This window comes from Hyperolius riggenbachi, chromosome 6 (assembly GCF_040937935.1).
Source record: "Hyperolius riggenbachi isolate aHypRig1 chromosome 6, aHypRig1.pri, whole genome shotgun sequence".
Taxonomy (NCBI): Eukaryota; Metazoa; Chordata; class Amphibia; order Anura; family Hyperoliidae; genus Hyperolius; species Hyperolius riggenbachi.
The window spans coordinates 192,089,794-192,110,209 of record NC_090651.1 but is presented as its reverse complement, the minus strand read 5'-3'; the positions used below and the strand labels follow the sequence as shown (position 1 = coordinate 192,110,209).

At 50.5% G+C, this 20,416-nt stretch overlaps 1 protein-coding gene across 3 annotated transcripts in view; it reads left to right on the top strand.

The window, feature by feature from the left end:
• Nucleotides 1-9,045: 9,045 nt before the first annotated feature.
• UBE2M (ubiquitin conjugating enzyme E2 M) overlaps nucleotides 9,046-20,416 on the top strand; it is a 288,535-nt gene continuing 277,164 nt past the window's right edge. The window contains exon 1 of one of the 3 annotated variants that reach the window (XM_068240251.1): nucleotides 9,046-9,377. In XM_068240251.1, coding sequence (XP_068096352.1) covers nucleotides 9,269-9,377 — 109 coding nt within the window. In that variant the 5' untranslated portion in view covers nucleotides 9,046-9,268. The remainder of the gene's footprint in view (nucleotides 9,378-20,416) is intronic. The other 2 variants (XM_068240249.1, XM_068240252.1) reach the window with 2 other exon arrangements.

The following is a 20,416-nucleotide window of genomic DNA, read 5'->3' as shown; positions in this document are numbered from 1 at the left end:
ATGGTAACGAAACACGTTGGGCGGAGCTACAGAGCGGCGCTACGCGTGTGACGTCACCGGACGCGGAGACTGTCTGATACACGCTTCTCCAATCACGAGCGGTGGTCTAGCGGGGGTGTGAGCCAGAGCAGCGTTTCCAGCGCGGCAGGCCACTTCAGAGCTACACGCTTCCCTTGGCTTTTTTCCACCTGCAAGTGTTTTATAGACTGTGTCCACAACTTTTATGTGACCTATTTTTTAAATAAATGCGGGAATATATCCCTTAAACTTTTACGCTATGTTAAGCATTTTCTTTGGAGGTTGACGTTTCTGGATAAACAAGTGCCCAGCTGTGGATACCTGAGGTGGCTGGAGGGTGGCCTATACCCTCATCGCGCTGACGGGACCGTTTGGCCAGAATATCCGGTGAGTCTCTTCATATAGGGGGGGATTTCTGCTTGAGCTTACATCCCCTCATACGTTATATGGAATATATGCTACTGTCTGTTACAGTGAAGGAACTAGACTGTGTTGAGCGCTGAACCCACTATCTAGCATCTTACTACCTGTTGTGTTGAGTGAGAACCCACCTCACTGCATCTTAAGTACCTTTACTGTTCAGTGAACCCAGCTCACTGCATCTAACTACTTGTTGTGTTGAGTGAACCCACCTCACCGCATATACCTAGCATCCCCCCGAGATGGACAAAATGGACAAACCAGGTAGAGGAAGAGGTAGAGGCAGACCCAGAGGAAGGCCACCAGGCACCGGCAGGTCTGTGGCTGTGCGAGGTGGTGTTGCTGTGATTTCGTGCGGACCTGGTCCAAAATACAGTGCTCAGAAGAAGGCACGTGCCATCACTTCCCAAAATCGCGAGGAGGTGCTTGAGTATTTAACGCAGAACACCTCATCTCCCGCAGCCACCAGCGCTACAACAAGCACCACATCCGCTGCATTTGACACTTCGCAGGAGTTATTTAGTGGTGGTGAAATCACTGATTCCCAGCCACTACTGCAACAATAACAAGAAGGCGCAGGTACACCACCTCATACGTCTGAGTTAGGTGGCGATAGTATGGATGTAACGTGTGTGGATGTAACGTGTGTGGATGGGGATGATGGACCACCTGAAGTTGGTGCAGTTGAGGAGGTGTCTGAGGAAAGCGCAGCTGGCCAGGAGGATTATGATGACGATTATACGGATACCACATATGTTCCCGGTAGAGGAGAGGACCAGGGGGACAGTTCAGAGGAGGAGTCAGAGAGGAGTAGGAGGAGACGACTCCATGATGGAAGCAGAGGGAGCTCGTCCTCAGAAACAGCTGGGGGCAGTGTCCGGCGCCATGTATCGCCAGCTATGGCCAGCCAGCCAACATGCCCTTCAACGTCAGCTGCTGATACCACCGTAGCGCCATCACCCCAGGGGGGCTCAGTGGTTTGGAATTTTTTTCACGTGTGTGTCTCAGATCGGAGCAAAGCCATCTGTTGTCTCTGCCAGCAAAAATTGAGCCGTGGAAAGGCCAACTCTCACGTAGGGACAAGTGCCTTACGAAGGCACCTGGAGGGAAGGCACAAACAGCTATGACAAGAACACCTGAGGAAAAGCAGCACCCCTCAAAAGACAAGCCACCCTCCTTCTCCTCTTCCTCCTTCAGGTGCATCGTCTTCATCCACTTTCTCCCTTGCACCTTCACAGCCACCCTCCTCCACACCGCCTCTTCCCTTCAGCGGTTCCTTCTCCTCTGCCCACAGCAGTACCCAGCTGTCCGTGAAGGAAGTATTTGAGCGTAAGGAGCAAATGTCTGCCAGTCACTCTCTTGCCCGGCGTCTGACAGCTGGCGTGGCGGAACTATTAGCTCGCCAGCTATTACCATACAAGCTGGTGGAGTCGGAGGCTTTCCGTAAGTTTGTGGCCATTGGTACACCGCAGTGGAAGATACCAGGCCGCAATTATTTTTCACAAAAGGCCATACCCAAACTGTACCGTGCAGTTGAGAGGCAAGTGGTGTCATCTCTGGCACACAGCGTTGGGTCAAGGGTCCACCTGACCACGGATGCCTGGTCTGCCAAGCACGGGCAGGGCCACTACATTACATACACAGCCCATTGGGTCAACCTGGTGACCGATGGCAGCAAGCGGGGAGTATGTGGCTGTGCAGCGGACCGACTTGTCACACCTCCACGGCTTGCAGGCAGGCCTCCAGCCACCTCCTCTCCACCTGCTACCACCGCTTCGCTGTCGTCATCCTCCTCCTCCTTCTTGGCTGGTGCCGCGATCTCCTCTCCAGCTACACAGCCCCAGCACCCCAGGGCCTATGCTGCATGCCAGGTACTACGGTGTCCTGCAGTGTTAGACATGTCTTGCCTGAAAGCGGAGAGTCACACTGGAGCAGCTCTCTTGGCTGCTCTTAACAAACAGGTGGAGCAATGGCTGACCCCGCACAAGCTTGAGATCGGCAACGTAGTGTGTGACAACAGCAGAAATCTCATTGCTGCGTTGAATTTAGGAAAGCTGACAGACATACCCTGCATGGCACATGTGCTGAATCTGGTCGTGCAAAGATTTGTGTCCAAGTACCCAGGCTTAGAGGACGTCCTGAAGCAGGCCAGGAAGTTGTGTGGGCATTTCATGCGCTCTTACAAGGCCATGGCACGCTTTACGGACATTCAGCGTAGAAACAACTTGCCGGTGAGACGCCTAATTTGCGATAGCCTGACTCGCTGGAATTCCACCCTGCTGATGTTCTCTCGCCTGCTAGACCAGGAGAAAGCCGTCACCCAGTACCTGTATCATTACAGTACAAGGACACAATCTGGGAGGATGGGGATGTTGTGGCCCAACAACTGGACACTGATGCGAAATACATGCAGGGTCATGGAGCCCTTTGAGGAGGTGACCAAACTGGTGAGTCGCGATGAGGGCACCATCAGCGACTTGATCCTCTACGCCTACTTCCTGGAGCGTGCCGTGCGTAGAGTGGTGGATACAACTGTGGAGGAGCGTGAACGAGAAGAGTTACGGCAGCAGGAGTCGTGGGAGCCATTTACACCCGAACCCGATGTTCCCACAACACCTGTGGCAGCACAGAGGGGTGGAGGAGGAGGAAGAAGAGGAGTCATGTGGGGAAGGAGAGGAGTCAGACTATGATGATGGTGATGATGAGGAAGGTGTTTCTGTGGAGGAGGAAGAGGCGGCGGAAGAAGAACAACTGCGGCAGCCGTCACAGGGGGCTTCTGCTGCTCCACGTTCCCGTGGTATTGTTCGTGGCTGGGGGGAGGAAGAGGAGTTGCGTCCCGTCACTGAGGAAGAGCAAGAGGAGATGGAAAGTACGTCTGCATCCAGCTTTGTGCAGATGTCCTCTTTTATGTTGTCCAGCCTGTTGAGGGACCCCCGTATCAAAAAACTCAAGGGGAATGACCTGTACTGGGTGGCCACGCTACTAGACCATCGGTACAGGCACAAAGTGGCGGACCTGTTAACAAGTCAACAGAAGGCGGAAAGGATGTAGCACTTGCAGAACAAGCTGTTGATGATGCTTTACAATGCGTATAAGGGTGATGTGGCTGCACAATGCAATCAAGGTACCACTGGCAGTAACCCTCCTCCTCCCAAGTCCACGCAGGCAAGGACAGGACGCTCCAGCGATCTCAGGGTGATGTCGGACATGCGGACGTTCTTTAGTACAACTCCTCGCCATAGTCCTTCCGGATCCACCCTCCACCAACGCCTGGACTGGCAGGTAGCCGACTACCTGGCCTTGAGTATGGATGTAGACAATGCGACGATGAACCCTTGGACTACTGGTTGTGCAGGCTTGACCTGTGGCCAGAGCTGTCCCAATTTGCCATACAACTTCTCTCTTGCCCTGCCGCAAGCGTCCTGTCAGAAAGGACCTTCAGTGCAGCTGGAGGCATAGTTACTGAGAAGAGAAGTCGCCTAAGTCACGACAGTGTTCAGTACCTGACCTTTATCAAAATGAATGAGGAATGGATCCCGGAGGGCTACTGCACGACCGAAGACTAAGTCAGTGCCCACACACAGCATCTCTGCCTGCAGGCCGCTTGCCTTCTCTGCCACCACCAACAGGGTCCAGGACTCTAGGCGGATTCCTGAATTTTTAAGCAGCGGCCGCTACACTAATTTTTCTGGTGCGTGTACATGCCTGCCTAATTTTTCTGGCTGCACTGCAGGAGGCTGCAACAAAAAAACAAAAGGCATGTACATGTGCCCATGCCCCTTCGTGATCATTACCTTGCCGCAGTGAAGGGGCCTGCGTATCACAATGAAGCAATGACCGCCGGCTGTTTGAGTGTCTCGGGTGGGGGTGGCACACAAAAGATAATAAGGTCGTTGCTTCATTGTGGTCAGACTAAATTTGATCAGCTGGACAGTCACTGTTGTTCTATCGTTGAGCTACCACAGCCCGGCGAGCATATGGGCTTGAAAAACGCCACGGCCTACACTCTGGCCACGGTGCGCACCACTCCAGCACGGCCGTCACTACGCAAACAGCTGTTTGCCGTGCGTTACACAGTGAGTTTGGTGTGTCAGTGTGAAGCAGAACTCTAATTACACTCCCTGATTGATGTATACCCATGCAAGATGTTTGAAAGCACGTTAGGCCTGCAATTTAGCATTCAATGTGATTTCTGCCCTTAAACGCTGCTTTGCGTCAAATCCAGACTTTTCCCCGGGACTTTGGGCATGTATCCCACTCCGCCATGCCCCCCTCCAGGTGTTAGACCCCTTGAAACATCTTTTCCATCACTTTTGTGGCCAGCATAATTTTTCCTATTTTTCAAAGTTCGCCTCCCCATTGAAGTTTATTGCGGTTCGCAAACTTTTCCGCGAACCGAACCTTCCGCGAAGGTTCGCCAACGGGGTTCGCGAACCGAAAATCGGAGGTTCGCGACATCTCTAATTCAGAGGCATTCCCTTCTAGAGGCAAGTATCACCCATAGGCACTTTTTCCTTTACAGATGTTATTTAAACTATTTAACATTTGTTTCCATTTCAGTAAATATTCATATTCATTGTGGTATTTTTTTAAAAAAGGTTGTAACAAACCCCTCCCACTTTTGAACCACACCTCTAAGCCACACCCTAAAGCCGGTATTTTTTCAATCAAAATGTGGCAATCCTAGAGCCAGATAATTTTTTAACCAAATCCAAAGCCTTTGTAAAAATTACACTAAGGAGTCAAAGTCGAGGAGTCGGAGTAATTTTAGGTACCTGGAGTCGTTGGTTTCATACATTGAGGAGTCGGATGATTTTTGTACCGACTCCACAGCCCTGATGGGAATTACGGCTAAAGTGGTGCTTGCACAATAATTTGGGCACCATCAAAAGACGGAGCACAAATTACTATAAAAACAGCTTAATCCAGTCACCAGCAGCAGCTGGCAGCAAAATTACGCCTATCCCTACTATCCACGGCGACCTGGAGGGGGAATGGTAATTAAAGGGGCACTACAGCGAAAAACTGTAAAATTTAAAATATGTGCAAACATACACAAATAAGAAGTAAATTTTTTTCCAGAGTAAAATGAGCCATAAATTACTTTTCTCCTATGTTGCTGTCACTTACAGTAGGTAGTAGAAATCTGACAGAAGTGTCAGGTTTTGGACTAGTCTATCTCTTTATAGGGGATTCTCGGGGATATATTTATTTTCAAAAGCACTTAGTGAATGGCAGTTGCTCTGTCCAATTGCCAAAAAAAACTGTGTAAGGAGTAGGGAAGCTGGCCAGCATCATTGTTTAAATCCTTTTTAGGGAATATCTTTATAAAGAATAAAAGCCCTGCTGAGAATCCCCTATGAAGAGATGGACTAGTCCGAAACCTGTCACTTTTGTCAGATTTCTACTGCCTACTGTAAGTGACAGCATTATAGGAGAAAAGTAATTTATGGCTCATTTTACTCTGGAAAAAATGTACTTATTTGTATATGCTTGCACATATTTAAAATTTTACAGTTTTTCGCTGTAGTGCCCCTTTAACACCATCAAAACTTGTGCCGGAGCAAAGTGAGCAATGTATCCGCTTTACCCTGCACCAAAATTTCACAGCAGCTTAATTATAGGTACACACATTTTCTAGCACACTACAGGAACAAACCAAGGATTTTCAAGGGGGGGGGGGGGGGGGGAAGATTCCTGAAAGGTCTCCCTCAGCCATGCACAATGCAGTATAATGATGTGGTAGGACATCATGCTGGGTACACATAATGCAATTTCCCGTCCGACATGACAGGATATGACAATTATTACCTAAATGTCCGATCTGCTCCTGATCGACAATGGGATCGACCGGGAGCAGTTTGGATACAGATAATAATGAGGACAGCCGTCATTGGCAATGAAGTGGAAAGTGAAGCATTTACCCAGAAGGAGCACAGGGCTGTGCTCATAACTGACTCTGTTAGGTTCCCCAGAGCCGCTAAATGCTCTATACACACGCTGCTGCTCCATCCTCTGTACACACACTGCTGCTCCATGCTCTGTACACACACTACTGCTCCATGCTTTGTACACATGCTGCTGCTCCATGCTCTGATACACACGCTGCTGCTCCATGCTCTTATACACACGCTGCTGCGCCATGCTCTGTACACACGCTGCTGCGCCATGCTCTGTACACACGCTGCTGCTCCATGCTCTGTACACACGCTGCTGCTCCATGCTCTGTACACACGCTGCTCCTCCATGCTCTGTACACACGCAGCTCCTCCATGCTCTGTACACACGCTGCTGCTCCTTGCTCTGTACACACGCTGTTCCTCCATGCTCTGCACACACGCTGCTCCTCCATGCTTTGTACACACGCTGCTGCTCCTTGCTCTGTACACACGCTACTGCTCCATGCTCTGTACACACGCTGCTGCTCCTTGCTCTGTACACACACTGCTGCTATATCCAAAGTCAACTGTAGCAAGGAAAGAAGGGGCAATGCTGTGAGCTGCAGGGTGCCTGCAGATATTCTGGTGTCTCAACTTGTACCTGTCCCCAGACACTTCACCAGCCCTGGTCTAATGCCTGTAATACACGGTGCGTTTATGTGCCGGCATGGAGCCAGCGGCTCTATGCCCGCGTGTCACCGCTCGTCTGTGCGGATTGATTCCCGCTCGTCCCCGATAAGGCATTCCTTATCAGCCGCTCGATTCCCCGCTATTGTCTGCCCGCGGGGATCGAGCGGGGAATCTATCCGGCGGGTCATCGGAGATTATTAATTAAGCCTTCAGCATAGCCCCCAACCGTCCCGGATTGGTCGGGATTCTCCCGATTTGGGGAGGGCTCTCCCGCTGTCCCGGGCACCCCCTCTTGAATCCCGGCCGGCTGGGCAGAAAAGAGGTGGAAAACTGATCGAGGCTCCAGCCGCGGTAATGAGGGATGCGGGAGCTTCACTACTTCCTCCCTCTCTCTCTCTGAATACTCCCTATGTATGTCTGTGTCCCCCCGTCCTGTAGGCAGAGTGAGCGCAGCGGAGCGGGCAGTCGAGTCCTCTTACCGCTGATGCACGCGTACTGACACAGGACTTCCATGTGCTTCCTGTTTATTGTGACGGAAGCACATGGAAGTCCGGTGTCAGTACGCGTGCATCAGCGGTAAGAGGACTCGACTGCCCGCTCCGCTGCGCTCACTCTGCCTACAGGGGGGGGGGGGGACACAGACATACATAGGGGTGTATTCAGAGAGAGAGAGAGAGAGAGAGAGAGAGAGAGAGGAAGCAGTGAAGCTCCCGCATCCCCCATTACCGCGGCTATAGCCTCGATCAGTTTTCCACCTCTTTTCTGCCCAGCCAACCTTTCCCCCCCAAACTAAAAGTGGCACCCTCCTCCGCACCCACGGGCATTCCCCCTACCACCCTCCTCCCCAGGTGTCAATGCACCTTGGCCCCTGCACCCTTCCCAGGCACCCTGCCCCCTGTCCCAGGCACCCAGTCCTTGCCCCCTGTCCCTGCACCCTTCCCCAGGCACCCAGTCCCTTCACCAGACACCCTGAACCCATCCACAGGCCCCTGTACCCTTCCCCAGGCACCCAGTCCCTGCCCCCTGTCTCTGCACCAGGCACCCTACCCCCTGCCCCCTTCCCCAGACACCCTGCCCCCTGTACCTGTCACCCTGCACCCTTCCCCAGGCCCCTGCAACAGGCACCCTGTATCCTTCCCCACGAACCCTGCACCCTTCCCCAGGCACCCTGGCCTCTGCACCCTTCCCCAGGCACCCAGTCCCTGCAACCTGCTCCAGGCACCCTACCCCTGCACCCTTCCCCAGGCACCCTACCACTGCCCTAGGCACCCCGCACCCTTCCCCAGACACCCTGCCCCCTATCCCAGTCACCCTGCACCCTTCCCCAGGCATCCAGTCCCTGCCGTCCCAGGCACCCAGTCCCTGCCCCCTGAGCGTCACCCTCCCTGCCTCTGAGTGTCACCCTCCTCTCTGCCCACTGGCACTCTCCTCTCTGCCCACTGTCACTCTCCTCTCTGCCCACTCGCACCCGCCTCCTTCCCACTGGCACTTTCCGCCCCCACCCACTGGCACCCTCCTTTCCACCCAGTGTCACCATCTCCCACCCACTGGCACCCTCCCCCGCAAACTCCCGCAAAAGAAGGGGTGTGGCTTAAGGCCGCACAGGGGGCGTGGCTTAAGTGTCCCTCTTTCACATCTTCAAATGTTGGGAGGTATGCCTTCAGCGACTCGATTGATAAGTAAAAAACGAACCGTCTATGCCTAGCATATGCCTAGTACACACCATACAATTTTCTGTAAGATTTTTATAAGAATATTCTGAACAGCTGTAACCCCCCACCACCCCCTGCGTTTGCCTATGCACTATTCTGTCAGATTTTCAAAACCTGACGAGGTAGCTTTATCTGACATGACACAGAAACATTTGAAATCTGCATCCCGCCCCTTTTAGATCGACAAGGACTGCTATTATCGTAAATTTCCGAGTACTGCCGAACCATAACGAAGATGCCCGTGTCCTCCTCATCTTCATCCTGCTTGTTTCCCGAGCGTTTCCGAAAGCCTCTGATTTGCGCAAAGCGTCAGTATTACCATTTCCGGAGTTCGACGAAGTGGTTACGAGACTGCGCAGAGCGAGGCGTCCGAGTGTTTCCGTTGACGGGCTCAGCAGCGCTTGGAGGGGCTCGGAGGTACAGCAGCAAGGAGGATAGGGACGGAGGAACGCCGGGAGGAGGAGCAGCAACAGCAGCTTCCTTAGCTGTACGGGGAGAGGAGAGCCGGCTGCTGGGTTGACGGAGAGGCCCGCGGGTAGAACCGGCATCATGATCAAACTCTTCTCCTTGAAGCAGCAGAAGAAGGAGGAGGAATCCGCTGGCGGTACCAAAGGCAGCAGCAAGAAAGCGTCAGCCGCACAGCTCCGTATCCAGAAAGGTGAGTAGCCGGGCCTGCTGCAATATAGGGGCCGGAACACCGGCACTAGGGGGGCGCGCGCTGCAACAGCCTCTTTCTCACACCCATCCTGTAGGGGGATTAGGACGGTCATTCTTCCACAACTTTACGGTTTTTCTTTATATTTATATATTTGTATGCATCAGAGTGGCTACGTCATGTTTCTGCTGCTGGAAATTGAATGACAACATGCAATATGAGATGCTGATTGTGGCTCTTACAGATATACAGAAGCTGGATGTACATGTTGAGCTCACACTAGCTTGAATTTGGGAAAGATGTGTTTGGTTGAGGGTGGATATACCGGCAGGGTACTGGTGGGTGTTGGAAGGCATAAGCTGTAATTCCTCACTACCTCTGGTGGTGTCATTTGCCCATGGGGGCATCAAATCTAAACGTTTGGTGTTGGCAAGGCCTCAGCTTGCTAATCAGCAGTTTGTAGAATTCCCATATTTGAGGCGGCAACAGAATGCTAGGAGCACACTTGGCAGTGCGGAAAACCATGTGTTTTCTGCAGGGCTGTGGAGTAGGAGCAATTTTGCGTAGCTGGAGTCGGTTTCATAAAACTGAGCAGTTGTATGATTTTGTACCAACTCCACAGCCCAAGTAAGTCTAATTCTAATGACTAAGGAGTCTCTGAGTCAGAGCAATTTTGGGTTCCTGGAGTCGGAGTTGGATTCGGATGATTTTTGTACCGACTCCACAGCCCTGGTTTTCTGCACTGCATGTTTTAATCCAGGAATAGGTGCCCCCTGTATAATATATATATATATATATATATATATATATATATATATATATATATATATATATATATATATATATATTTTATGGTATAGGTGCCCCAGTATATTGTTGCCCACTGTATAGGTAGCTAGTATTGTTGCCCCCAGTATAGGTAAGTGAGGTAGGTTCCCCCAGTATAGCAACCCCCTCCCTCCCCAGCCACTGCTTACCTTGGTGAAAAAGGTGGCGGCCGCCTCCTGCAGCAGAGCATGCATACCGGGTCCTCCTGCCCTGGCCTGCTTCTTCTAGACCTCAGATCTGCGGAACTCGCAGTGGCTCCCGTAGCCGCACGTATAACGGAAGTAATTACTTCCGGCCTGGAGCGAGAGGGGTGGGCGGGATGGCGCCTGAGGAAGCAGTGTACCCTGGCGTCATGGGCGGGACGACCCTGATGTCAGGTGATTGTGGTTTTGGTGTGTTCTATATTTTCTCTTTATCAATGGAGTAAAATACAGATAGATAGATATATATACATTTTTTTTTTTTTTTTTTTAAAGCATGTAAAAACCAGGGCTGTGGAGTCGGTACAAAGATGACTCCTCAGTTTCTGATGCCTCGACTCCTCTAATTAGCATATAACAATTTTGTTGATTGAATATGTAACGTAAAAAGCATTTCATAGCTGCTAAAGCTTAGGAATTTTAAAGTTTTATATTAAGATGGCATCTGCTTTTGTGAACAAAAAGCTCCTGACCCGGAAGCTGACACTCTACCCTGTCAGTCATAACAGCCTGTCATTGCCAAGGTGAATGCTTCAGCATGTCGCCTGTATAATATTCACTGGAGCCCCATATCTACCTTATCTATACCAGTGGTTCTCAACCTGGGGTCCTGGGTGTACATCAGTACTTGTTGGGGTCGCCCCTAGAGCTGCGGACAAAACAGCGGATTCTCCCCCCCAGCCCAGAAAACCTATATTTGTGATGTGTATTAAGAAGTTTTAGCGGCACTGCTTTAAAAGGTCACTTTTAAAGCAGTGGGCACTATTCGTCGGCGACAGACGAATAATGCGTGCTCCCGTTCGCGTCATCGGGAGCTTACTGCACAGGTGCAGTAAAGAGTTTTCTTGTACTGCGCCTGCGCAGTAAGCTCTGATGACGCGTGCGGAAGCGAGAGCTCAGCCAAGCAGCCGCAGTGTAATCACTCGCGTGATTACACGGGGACCGGCGGCAGGGAACAGCGCATCGAGAGAGGACGGCGCGGGACATTGCCGCTGCAGGGGGCTGATAGAAGCCCCAGGTAAGTGTCAGCTTGTTTTACTTTTTAAGCTACACAGAACTCCTTTAAGTCATCCCAAAAAATGAGTTTTACTCACCTGGGGCTTCCAATAGCCCCCTGCAGCTGTCCAGTGCCCACACCGTCTCCCTCCAATCCTCCTGTCCCCGCCGGCAACCACTTCCGGTTTCGGCGACAGGAGCCGACGGGCCGATCGCTCAGAAACAGCCGTATCAGCCTGCAGACAGACTGTACACACGCCGGAATGTCGCTGGAACGCCCACCCAGCGGGAGGTGACGACGGACCCGTCGTTGCCTCCAGTCCGGCGTGTGTACGGATCTTTACACACAGCAGGTTTATCAACTGTGTGCAGGGATGACATCACAGGTGCCTGATTGGCACTGTTCTGAGGCAGCACAGTAAGGCAGGAGGACACAATTTAAAGTGTACAGGAACAGGAAGTGTGTTTGATGTTTCAGAATGTTATAACGTTTGAAATAAACGTTCATTTTTGTTCAAGAATATTTGTAGTTTGTCGTTCATGGTGCTCACAGAAATATAAGACATCCCCTAAAAATAAGCCCTAGCACACTTTTTGGAGCAAAAATTAATATAAGACAGTGTCTTATTTTCGGGGAAACACGGTAGTTATAAATACTATTTGGTGCCGGTTTTTGCCTCTTATGCTGGGACTACACCATACAATTTTCTGTTAGATTCTTCTGTGATACTGGGCATAGACGGCTAGATTGTTCTTATCAATCGAGCTGCTGATGGCTCGATTGATAATATCCAACCTGTTCGATCACCGAGGCGGTTCGATTCTGCGCATGATCCTCGTGGGCGGACAATGGAAGAAACGAGCAGCTGATAAGGAAGTACCCACGGGGACGAGCGGGAATCGATCCACGCACCTGCGCGGACGAGCGGGGACGCACCAGCATCGAGCCAGCGGCTCGATTTTCGCGCATAAACACACCGTGTATGCCCAGCATTAGATTCTTCTGTTAGATTCTTCTGTAATGCTGGGCGTACACGGGTGGATACTTATCAATCGAGCCGCTGTTGGCTCGATTGATAATTTCCGACAGGTCCGATTGCCCGCCGGATCGATTCCGCGCTCGATACTGGCGGGCAGGACAATAGAAAAAACGAAGCGCTGAATAGAAAGTGCCCGCGGGAACGAGCGGGAATCGATTCGGGCGGCCGCGGGGACGAGCCACTGGCTCGATTCCGGCGCATAATCTACCCGTGTATTCCCAGCATTAGATTCTTCTGTTATGCTGGGCATACACGGGTCGATCCGGCAGCTAATTAGCCGCCGGATTGACTCCCGCCGCGTCCCCGCTCGTCCGCCCGGATCGATTCCCGCTCGTCCCCGCCGGCGCTTCTTATCTTCCGCTCGATTCGCTGATATTGTCCGCCCACGGGTATCGAGCGAGGAATCTATCCCTGCGGTGATCGGACACGTCGGATATTATCAATCGAGCCATCAGCTCGATGCCCAGCATAAGATTCTTCTGTTATGCTGGGCATACATGGACAGTTTATGTGCTGGTATCGATCCCCTGCTCGTCCCCGCGGGCATGCCTTATCAGCCGCTCGATTCCCCGCTATTGTCCGCCCGCGGGGATCGAGCGGGGAATCTATCCGGCGGGTCATTGGACCTGTAGGATATTATCAGTCGAGCTATCAGCGGCTCGATTGATAAGGAAAAAACTTACCATGTATGCCCAGCATTAGATTCTTCTGTTATGCCGGGCATACATTTATACAATTATGCGCCGGATCGAGCCGGCGGCTCGATGCCGGCACATCCCCGCTCGTCCGAGCGTGCGCTCTGATCGGTCCCCGCTCGTCCCCGCCGGTGCTCCTTATCAGCCGCTCGCTTCCCCGCTATAATCCGCCAGCGCGAGTCCGTTCGTTTTATGCGCACCCGCATTCGCGGCCAGGCGGACTGCGCAGCCGCGGCCAGAGGAAGCGGCCATCTTTGGGGGTGAAGGAGAGCCCGACCCCACGGGCCGTAGGGTCGGGAGCCGGCCCGGGGGGATAATGAGCGGGGGGACCCGGCAGAGCGGCACGGAGGGCGCAGACGGCGTCGTCCGTGCCTGAAACGGAGAGGCAAGTAATTAACTTTTTTTACACAGTTGGCCTCGTAAGTCCTTTAAATACATTGTATGCGAATCGCATGCGGTATGTGCGGTGTCCGAATTCGGATGGCTCTGCTGTGCAGATTTTTCCTGCACAAGAAAACGCTCCGTTTTTCTGACAAGCGGACACAGGCTCATTTACTTTTATTGGTTATGCGAATTTGCATGCGGGGAACACATGCGAATTCGCGTTAGTGGAAACGCACCCTCAGAGTCTTCTGTTAGAGTCTTCTGTTAGAATGCATAATTAGATTATTTTCTGTAGAGAGTGGTCATTATCTCTGGTGCATTGTCTTCTGGTCATCTGCTGCTGAGTGGAACAATGCCTGATTGCTGGCAGATAGATGGTAAGATAGATACATTTCCAACATTTTGAATTTAGAGAATCTATTGCTGGGCATACACGGACAGTTTATGCGCCGGTATCGAGCCAGCGGCGCGATGCCGGTGCGTCACCGCTCGTCTGCGCGTGGATAGATTCCCGCTCGTCCCCACGGGCATGCCTTGTCAGTCGCTCGATTCCCCGCTATTGTCCTCCCGCGGGGATCGAACGGGGAATCTTTCCGGCGGGTGCGTGGATCGATTCCCGCTCGTCCCCGCGGGTACTTCCTTATCAGCTGCTCGTTTCTTCCATTGTCCGCGGGGTTAAAGCGCAGAATTGAACCGCCTCGGTTATCGGACCTGTCGGATATTATCAATCGAGCCATCAGCGGCTTGATTGATAAGGAAAAAGCTTCCCGTGTATGCCTAGCATAACAGAAAAACCTAACAGAAAATTGTATGGTGTAATCCCAGCATTACTGATCTACGACAACATTGGATGCTATGCAGGTATTTATTTTGATTATAACAGCACTTTGATCGCTGTGGGGAAGTTTCCTATTGTGTGTAAACATTGAAATGTATGTGACCTATCAAAAGGTTTACCTCTGTAATGGGCCTGGCTTATATATTTAACCACTTCTGTGTCAGGGGTATTTTTGCTGATCGGTGCTGCGTAGGCTCTCCAGCCCGCAGCACCGATCAGCTAGCAGCCAGGGCTATCAGACTTCCCCCCCCCCCCCCCCCTCCCCTTTTTCCCTACTAGGGGGATGTCCTGCTGGGGGGGTCTGATCGCCGCCGGCTGCTTGTGGGGGGGGGGCCTCTTCAAAGCCCCCCTCCGCAGTGCTTCCTGGCCTCCTCCCCCTTCCCTCCCTCTTCTTCCCCCTGTGAGCGGCGCAGGACGGATTTCCGGCCTGCGCATGATGGGATAGGCTTTAGCCTATCAGATGCCGGCGATCCCCAGGCAATCAGAGGCCAGGGATCGCCGATCTCCTCTTCGGCGCTGCTGCACATGTAAACACCGGGGAAGATCTTCACCGTGTGTTTACATTTACCCTGCGAGCCGCGATCGGCGGCTCGCAGGGTGTTCACGGAGACATGCTCCGTGAACTGACATGGAACACCATGCAATCCACTTCAGGATTCAGGGGCGTAGTTAAGCGTACGCAGAATCCTGAAGTGGTTAAATTAGCAGTTCCCCATCAGGTCCTCGCATTTGCATGTCTTTCCTGATTGGATACACTGTGTATATATGTCTGTATTGTTGTGTGCAAGGTTTAGAACTGGGCAACTTGAAGATGGGCAGGAGACTGTCTTGCCCTATAGTTCTATGTTTTGTTAGTTTTTTATACCAATAAATGAAGATTCATTGCTAAAGGTAGTGCGGATCATCACGTCTTTTTGCAGCCTTTTGGATTTTGTGGTGCCCGGGAACAGTTTTTCCTGCACGCTTGCCATTCCACCTTGGATGGCTGGCCAGCGAGTTTGACTTCACCTACATTGTGATATGTACTGATAAAGTTATAGTCGAATAGGAGTTGAAAATTGCTTGGATGTACAAAGTGAAACACGACTGAGGGCTGAAGTGGTTAAGTGCACCTGGTGTATGATCATCGGAGGTGGGGAACGGCCCAAAGTGTCCTTATGTGCTACTAGACCTGAGTGGAGGTCTTAAAGCGGATCCGAGATAAAAAAACGAACTAGAACAAGTAAATTGTCTATCTTATCTAAAGTTTAGATGGTTTACACAGCAAATCTAGCTGCAAACAGTTTTAATAGAATGTGATTATTTATTCCTGTGATACGACAGCAGCCATGTTGTCTGTAAACATTACACAGAGGCAGGCTTATCTGTATCTTGAGCCATCAGCCTAATCCCCTCTCCTCCTCCCCTCTGCCTCTGAAATCAATGGCTAGTAACACCTCCCCTCCTCCTGTCCAGACTGAGCTCCCATGAGCCCTTGCTACTGCCAAGGCTCTCTGAAACCCTGTGGGCGTGGCTTTTTTAGTAGGGAATTAGAGTATTAAAACAAAAACAAAAAAGTATTTGGCTTGAGGAATGCCCTATAAACCATAGGAAAGGAACACAATTATGCAATGTGTAAAAGTTCACCTCGGATCCACTTTAAGCCCCATCTACATGATCCGATTCTTTGTAGGATTCGTTTACGATTCTACTTACTATCCGATTAAATCCGACATGCCCGATCAGGATTCGATTCGATTTGCCGTTGCAAAACAATGGGCAATCTAATTGAATCCCGATCGGACATGTCGGATTTAATCGGATCGTAAATAGAATCGTAATCAGAATCGTACAAAGAATCGTATCGTGTAGATGGGGCTTTTTGTAGTCCGGTGAGTGTCAGCTCACACGGTGTGGTGTGGTGGTGCCATTTAGATCTGCCCATTGTGAAAATATTTCAAGTGGAGTATAAGTGAACTATTGCTACTGGAGAGCTACAAAGTGCATTGGGCCCCTTTGTAACCTTATTGGACCTCACCATTACTTTTGTGTGTGCGCTACGTTCTTAGGGCTTTCAGTCCACACATATACAAGCCCAATTGTAAGGTTGTAGTAAATTGTAAGGTTGTAGTATTGCTTTATAAAGTTCTGTTTACCAGGGCTGTGGAGTCGGGCAATTTTGGGTGCCTGGAGTCGGAGTCGGGAAAAAATGCACCGACTCCTAATGAATTTGTAACTGTAATTAAAATAGAAAATATGATAAAATGTTCTATTTCTCAGATAATAGTCATTAAAAATAATGTATATATACAGTATATATACAGTAATAGCTGTGCTTAGTCCACAAAATGAAATAAACCAATCAAAATTAGTTACTTGTGCTGCTTCAATAAAGCAGTCACCGTATTTTTAAGGTACATATCTGATTGTGTGACTGTATATAGGATGTGTACACAGGAATCTCTTATATATACTAAATAACATCTATGCTGTAAGAATAAAGCCTGATGTGTAGCTGTGTCACTAATAGAGATGGTCAATGAGATGGAAATAATTCTGCATTGATGCTGATTTAATTTCATCTGTCTCAGGTTTACTTTGTTACACAGTAGTACTATACTCTACTTTACATATGCACTCCCCACAGAGCTGCAGGGAATCCACTGAGAATGCTGTGCACATTGAACACAGAGGTGTTGTCTGTTTACAATCTCCTCATTCCCCTGCAGAGTACCTGCACATCATTCTTACATGTACCCACACTTACATTGCCTAGGTCCTGATAGATGTTCTTTGTTCCGGTTTGTACCTTTTACAAGTACTCTTACCAAGGACTAGTTTTAGTCTAAAGGGAATAAATATAGTAGTCTACATATCCTTATCACTTCAGTTGTCTTGTAAAATTCCTAAGCTTTGGCAGTTAAGAGACGAATTTCATGTTACATACTTTTAATCAAAAAAATTGTAATATGCAAATTAGAGGAGTCGGAGTCGGTGGAATCCTAAACTGAGGAGTTGGAGTCGGTGGATTTTTGGACCGACTCCACAGCCCTGCTGTTTACTCTCATCAGCATTAACATTAAAAAGAGAAAGGTGGGAGGTGTAGACTGTTTATTGCACACAGCTAATACCTGAGGAAGCCAGCAAAGTGAAACTGGTCATGCTGCTATAGGCGGCTCACCTCTCCTCCATGAGTGCCCCCCTCCTCTCCCTCTCTTCCCCCTATGTAGTCACAAGTGGTGCATAGAGAAGAAGTTACTGGCTCTCTGCATTCCACCGATGTGATCTCTTTCCAGCCGCACACCTAGTGTCCCATCTCATGGTTTGGCGGGCATTCCCATCACGATTGTGGGAGGAATCTAGGGCACCAGAACCTTTTTGTCTATAGAAAGCCTGGGCAAGCTTTGTGCGCAACGGACTACATTCTGTGGGCCACATTTCTAACGTGCCTGGTCTCTTCCCCTCTTTTCCCCCCTCCCTCCCTGCAGTGTCGTGAATGGGCGAATAGCGGGGGTTAACTCGCCTACATAGCGCTTCCAGCATCGTGTCTCCATAGTAACAGGCCATCATGTGACATGCATCACGTGACACGCCAGCGTACCACACACTGGCAGCTAGCATGTAATACGCTTGCGTGTCAAGTGACGGCCTGTTACTATGGAGACGCAACGCAGGAAGTGCTATGTAGGTGAGTTAACCTCCGCTCACGGCTCTGCAGGGAGGGAGAGGGGAAAGAGAGGAATCCAGCCACCTATCGGTAGGCCATAGTTTGCCCATCACTGGTCTATAGGCTTCTGTAATGAAAATCCAGACCAGCCTGAAAGAGGAGCTGTTAGGTATAAGGTCTCAGAGAAAAAAAAACACATGTATCAGTAGCTAAATATTGGCTGTACGTACATAACATATGCATTTCACTGTCCACGTTTGGATTTCACAGAATTTTGATATAGTATTTGCAGAGAATGATGCTCCTGACAGCTCATGGCAGGTTCCATGTTTGTCTGTCTCCTATGAAGCCAAACGTGTCGTCATGTCCTCCCTGCTTCCTGATGATACGACTCACAATAAAGATCTTAATGGTTCATGATCTGGACAACACTACTGTGCAGTGAATATTAATTAGCCATGTGGCTAGGAACAATAGCCGACTCATGCAGTATACTCTAACGGAACATATGCCGTGATTTTTCAGTGCTGTGAGCTGGGCTGAGTTACAAGCTGCTGTAACTTGAGCCTGTAACTTCTCACTAGCAGCCGAGGGGAGGACCCAAGGTGGGAAGAAGCAGCCCCAGAATGCTTTGCAGTATGTTTTGCGGCCTCTCGTACTTTTAAGAGCTTGGGAATAACAGCCTTGCTGTTCAGCACACATCAAAAGTAAGCGAGATTTTTAACTTCAGTATTGCCTTTTTGGCTTCCTTCTAAACTGTTTAACACAGGAGAATAGAGGTTTAAATTAGCTTTTGCAGCCTGACAGTTACTCTTGAAGGTGGCGATAATTTTGTACATCTATGCACCTTACAGGCAACTTGAGGTGAGAGGGATATGGTGGCTGCCATATTTTTACTTTTAAACAATACCATTTGTCTGGTAGTTTTCCTAATCCTATGTCTCTAATACTTTTAGCCATATACCGCTGAACAAGCATGCTGCAGATCAGGTACTCTGACTCAGCTGACTCTGGATTAGCCATAGGCTTGTTCCAGGGTTTTAACTCAGACACTTCTTATGCCAGAAGTTCAGCAGGGCTGCCAGACAGCTGGCATTGTTTACAAGGAAATAAATATGGCATTCTCCATACCTCTCCCACCTTGAGTTCCCTTTAAATGCCACAAAGCACCAGCGCATTTTTTTTTTCTTAGAATGCATCTCCTCATAAAGTGCATCGCCGGCAAGTTACCGGCGAGTCACATGTGAGAGACGCCGACAGGAAAGAGAGGCGCACAGCGGCAGGTGACGGAAGGATATGGGCAAATCTGCGGCCAATCTGACCGCATTTTGTGGTCAAATCTGCGGCCAATAGTCTGTTTCTATACAGTTAGTATCAAGTTTCAGCATAGCGTTAAAGAGAATCTGTATTGTTAAAATCACACAAAAGTAAACATACCAGTGTGTTAGGGGACATCTCCTATTACCCTCTGTCACAATTTCGCCGCTCCTCGCCGCATTAAAAGTGGTTAAAGAGAACCCGAGGTGTGTTTAAAGAATGTTATCTGCTTACAGAGGCTGGATCTGCCTATACAGCCCAGCCTCTGTTGCTATCCCAAACCCCACTAAGGTCCCCCTGCACTCAGCAATCTCCCATAAGTCACAGCCATGCTGTGAGGCTGTGTTTACATCTGTAGTGTCAGTCTAGGCTGCTCCCCCGCCTCCTGCATAGCTCCGGTCCCTGCCCCCATCCCTTCCCTCCAATCAGCAGGGAGGGAAGGGATGTAGGCAGGGACCGGAGTTCTGCAGGAGGTGAGGAGAGCAGCAGACTGACACTATAGAGATAAACACAGCCAGCTCTGACAAGCTGTTTGTCAGCAGTGTGGCTGTGATTTATGAGGGATTGCAGAGTGCAGGGGGACCTTAGTGAGGTTTGGGATAGCAACAGAGGCTGGGCTGTATAGGCAGATCCAGCCTCTGTATGCAGATAACATTCTTCAAACCCACCTCGGGTTCTCTTTAAAGAGAACCCGAGGTGGCTTTGTATAACGTTAGTGGGGCACAGAGGCTGGTTGGGCACACTAACACCAGCCTCTGTTGCCCCATGGTGTGTGTCAAAGACCCCCCTGCTCGCCGCTATCCTTCCCGCAGTGCTGGCGACACGCAGCGCGTCGCCAGCACAATGTTTACCCTAGCGCTGTCTGTCAGCGCCGCTCCCCCGCCTCCTCCGCATCGCCGCTACCCGCCCTCGTCCCTTCCCTCCAATCAGCGTGAGGGAAGGGACGAGGGCGGGTAGCGGCGATGCGGAGGAGGCGGCGGAGCGGCGCTGACAGACAGCGCTAGGGTAAACATTGTGCTGGCGACACGCTGCGTGTCGCCAGCATTGCGGGGGTATAGCGGCGAGCAGGGGGGTCTTTGACACACACCATGGGGCAAC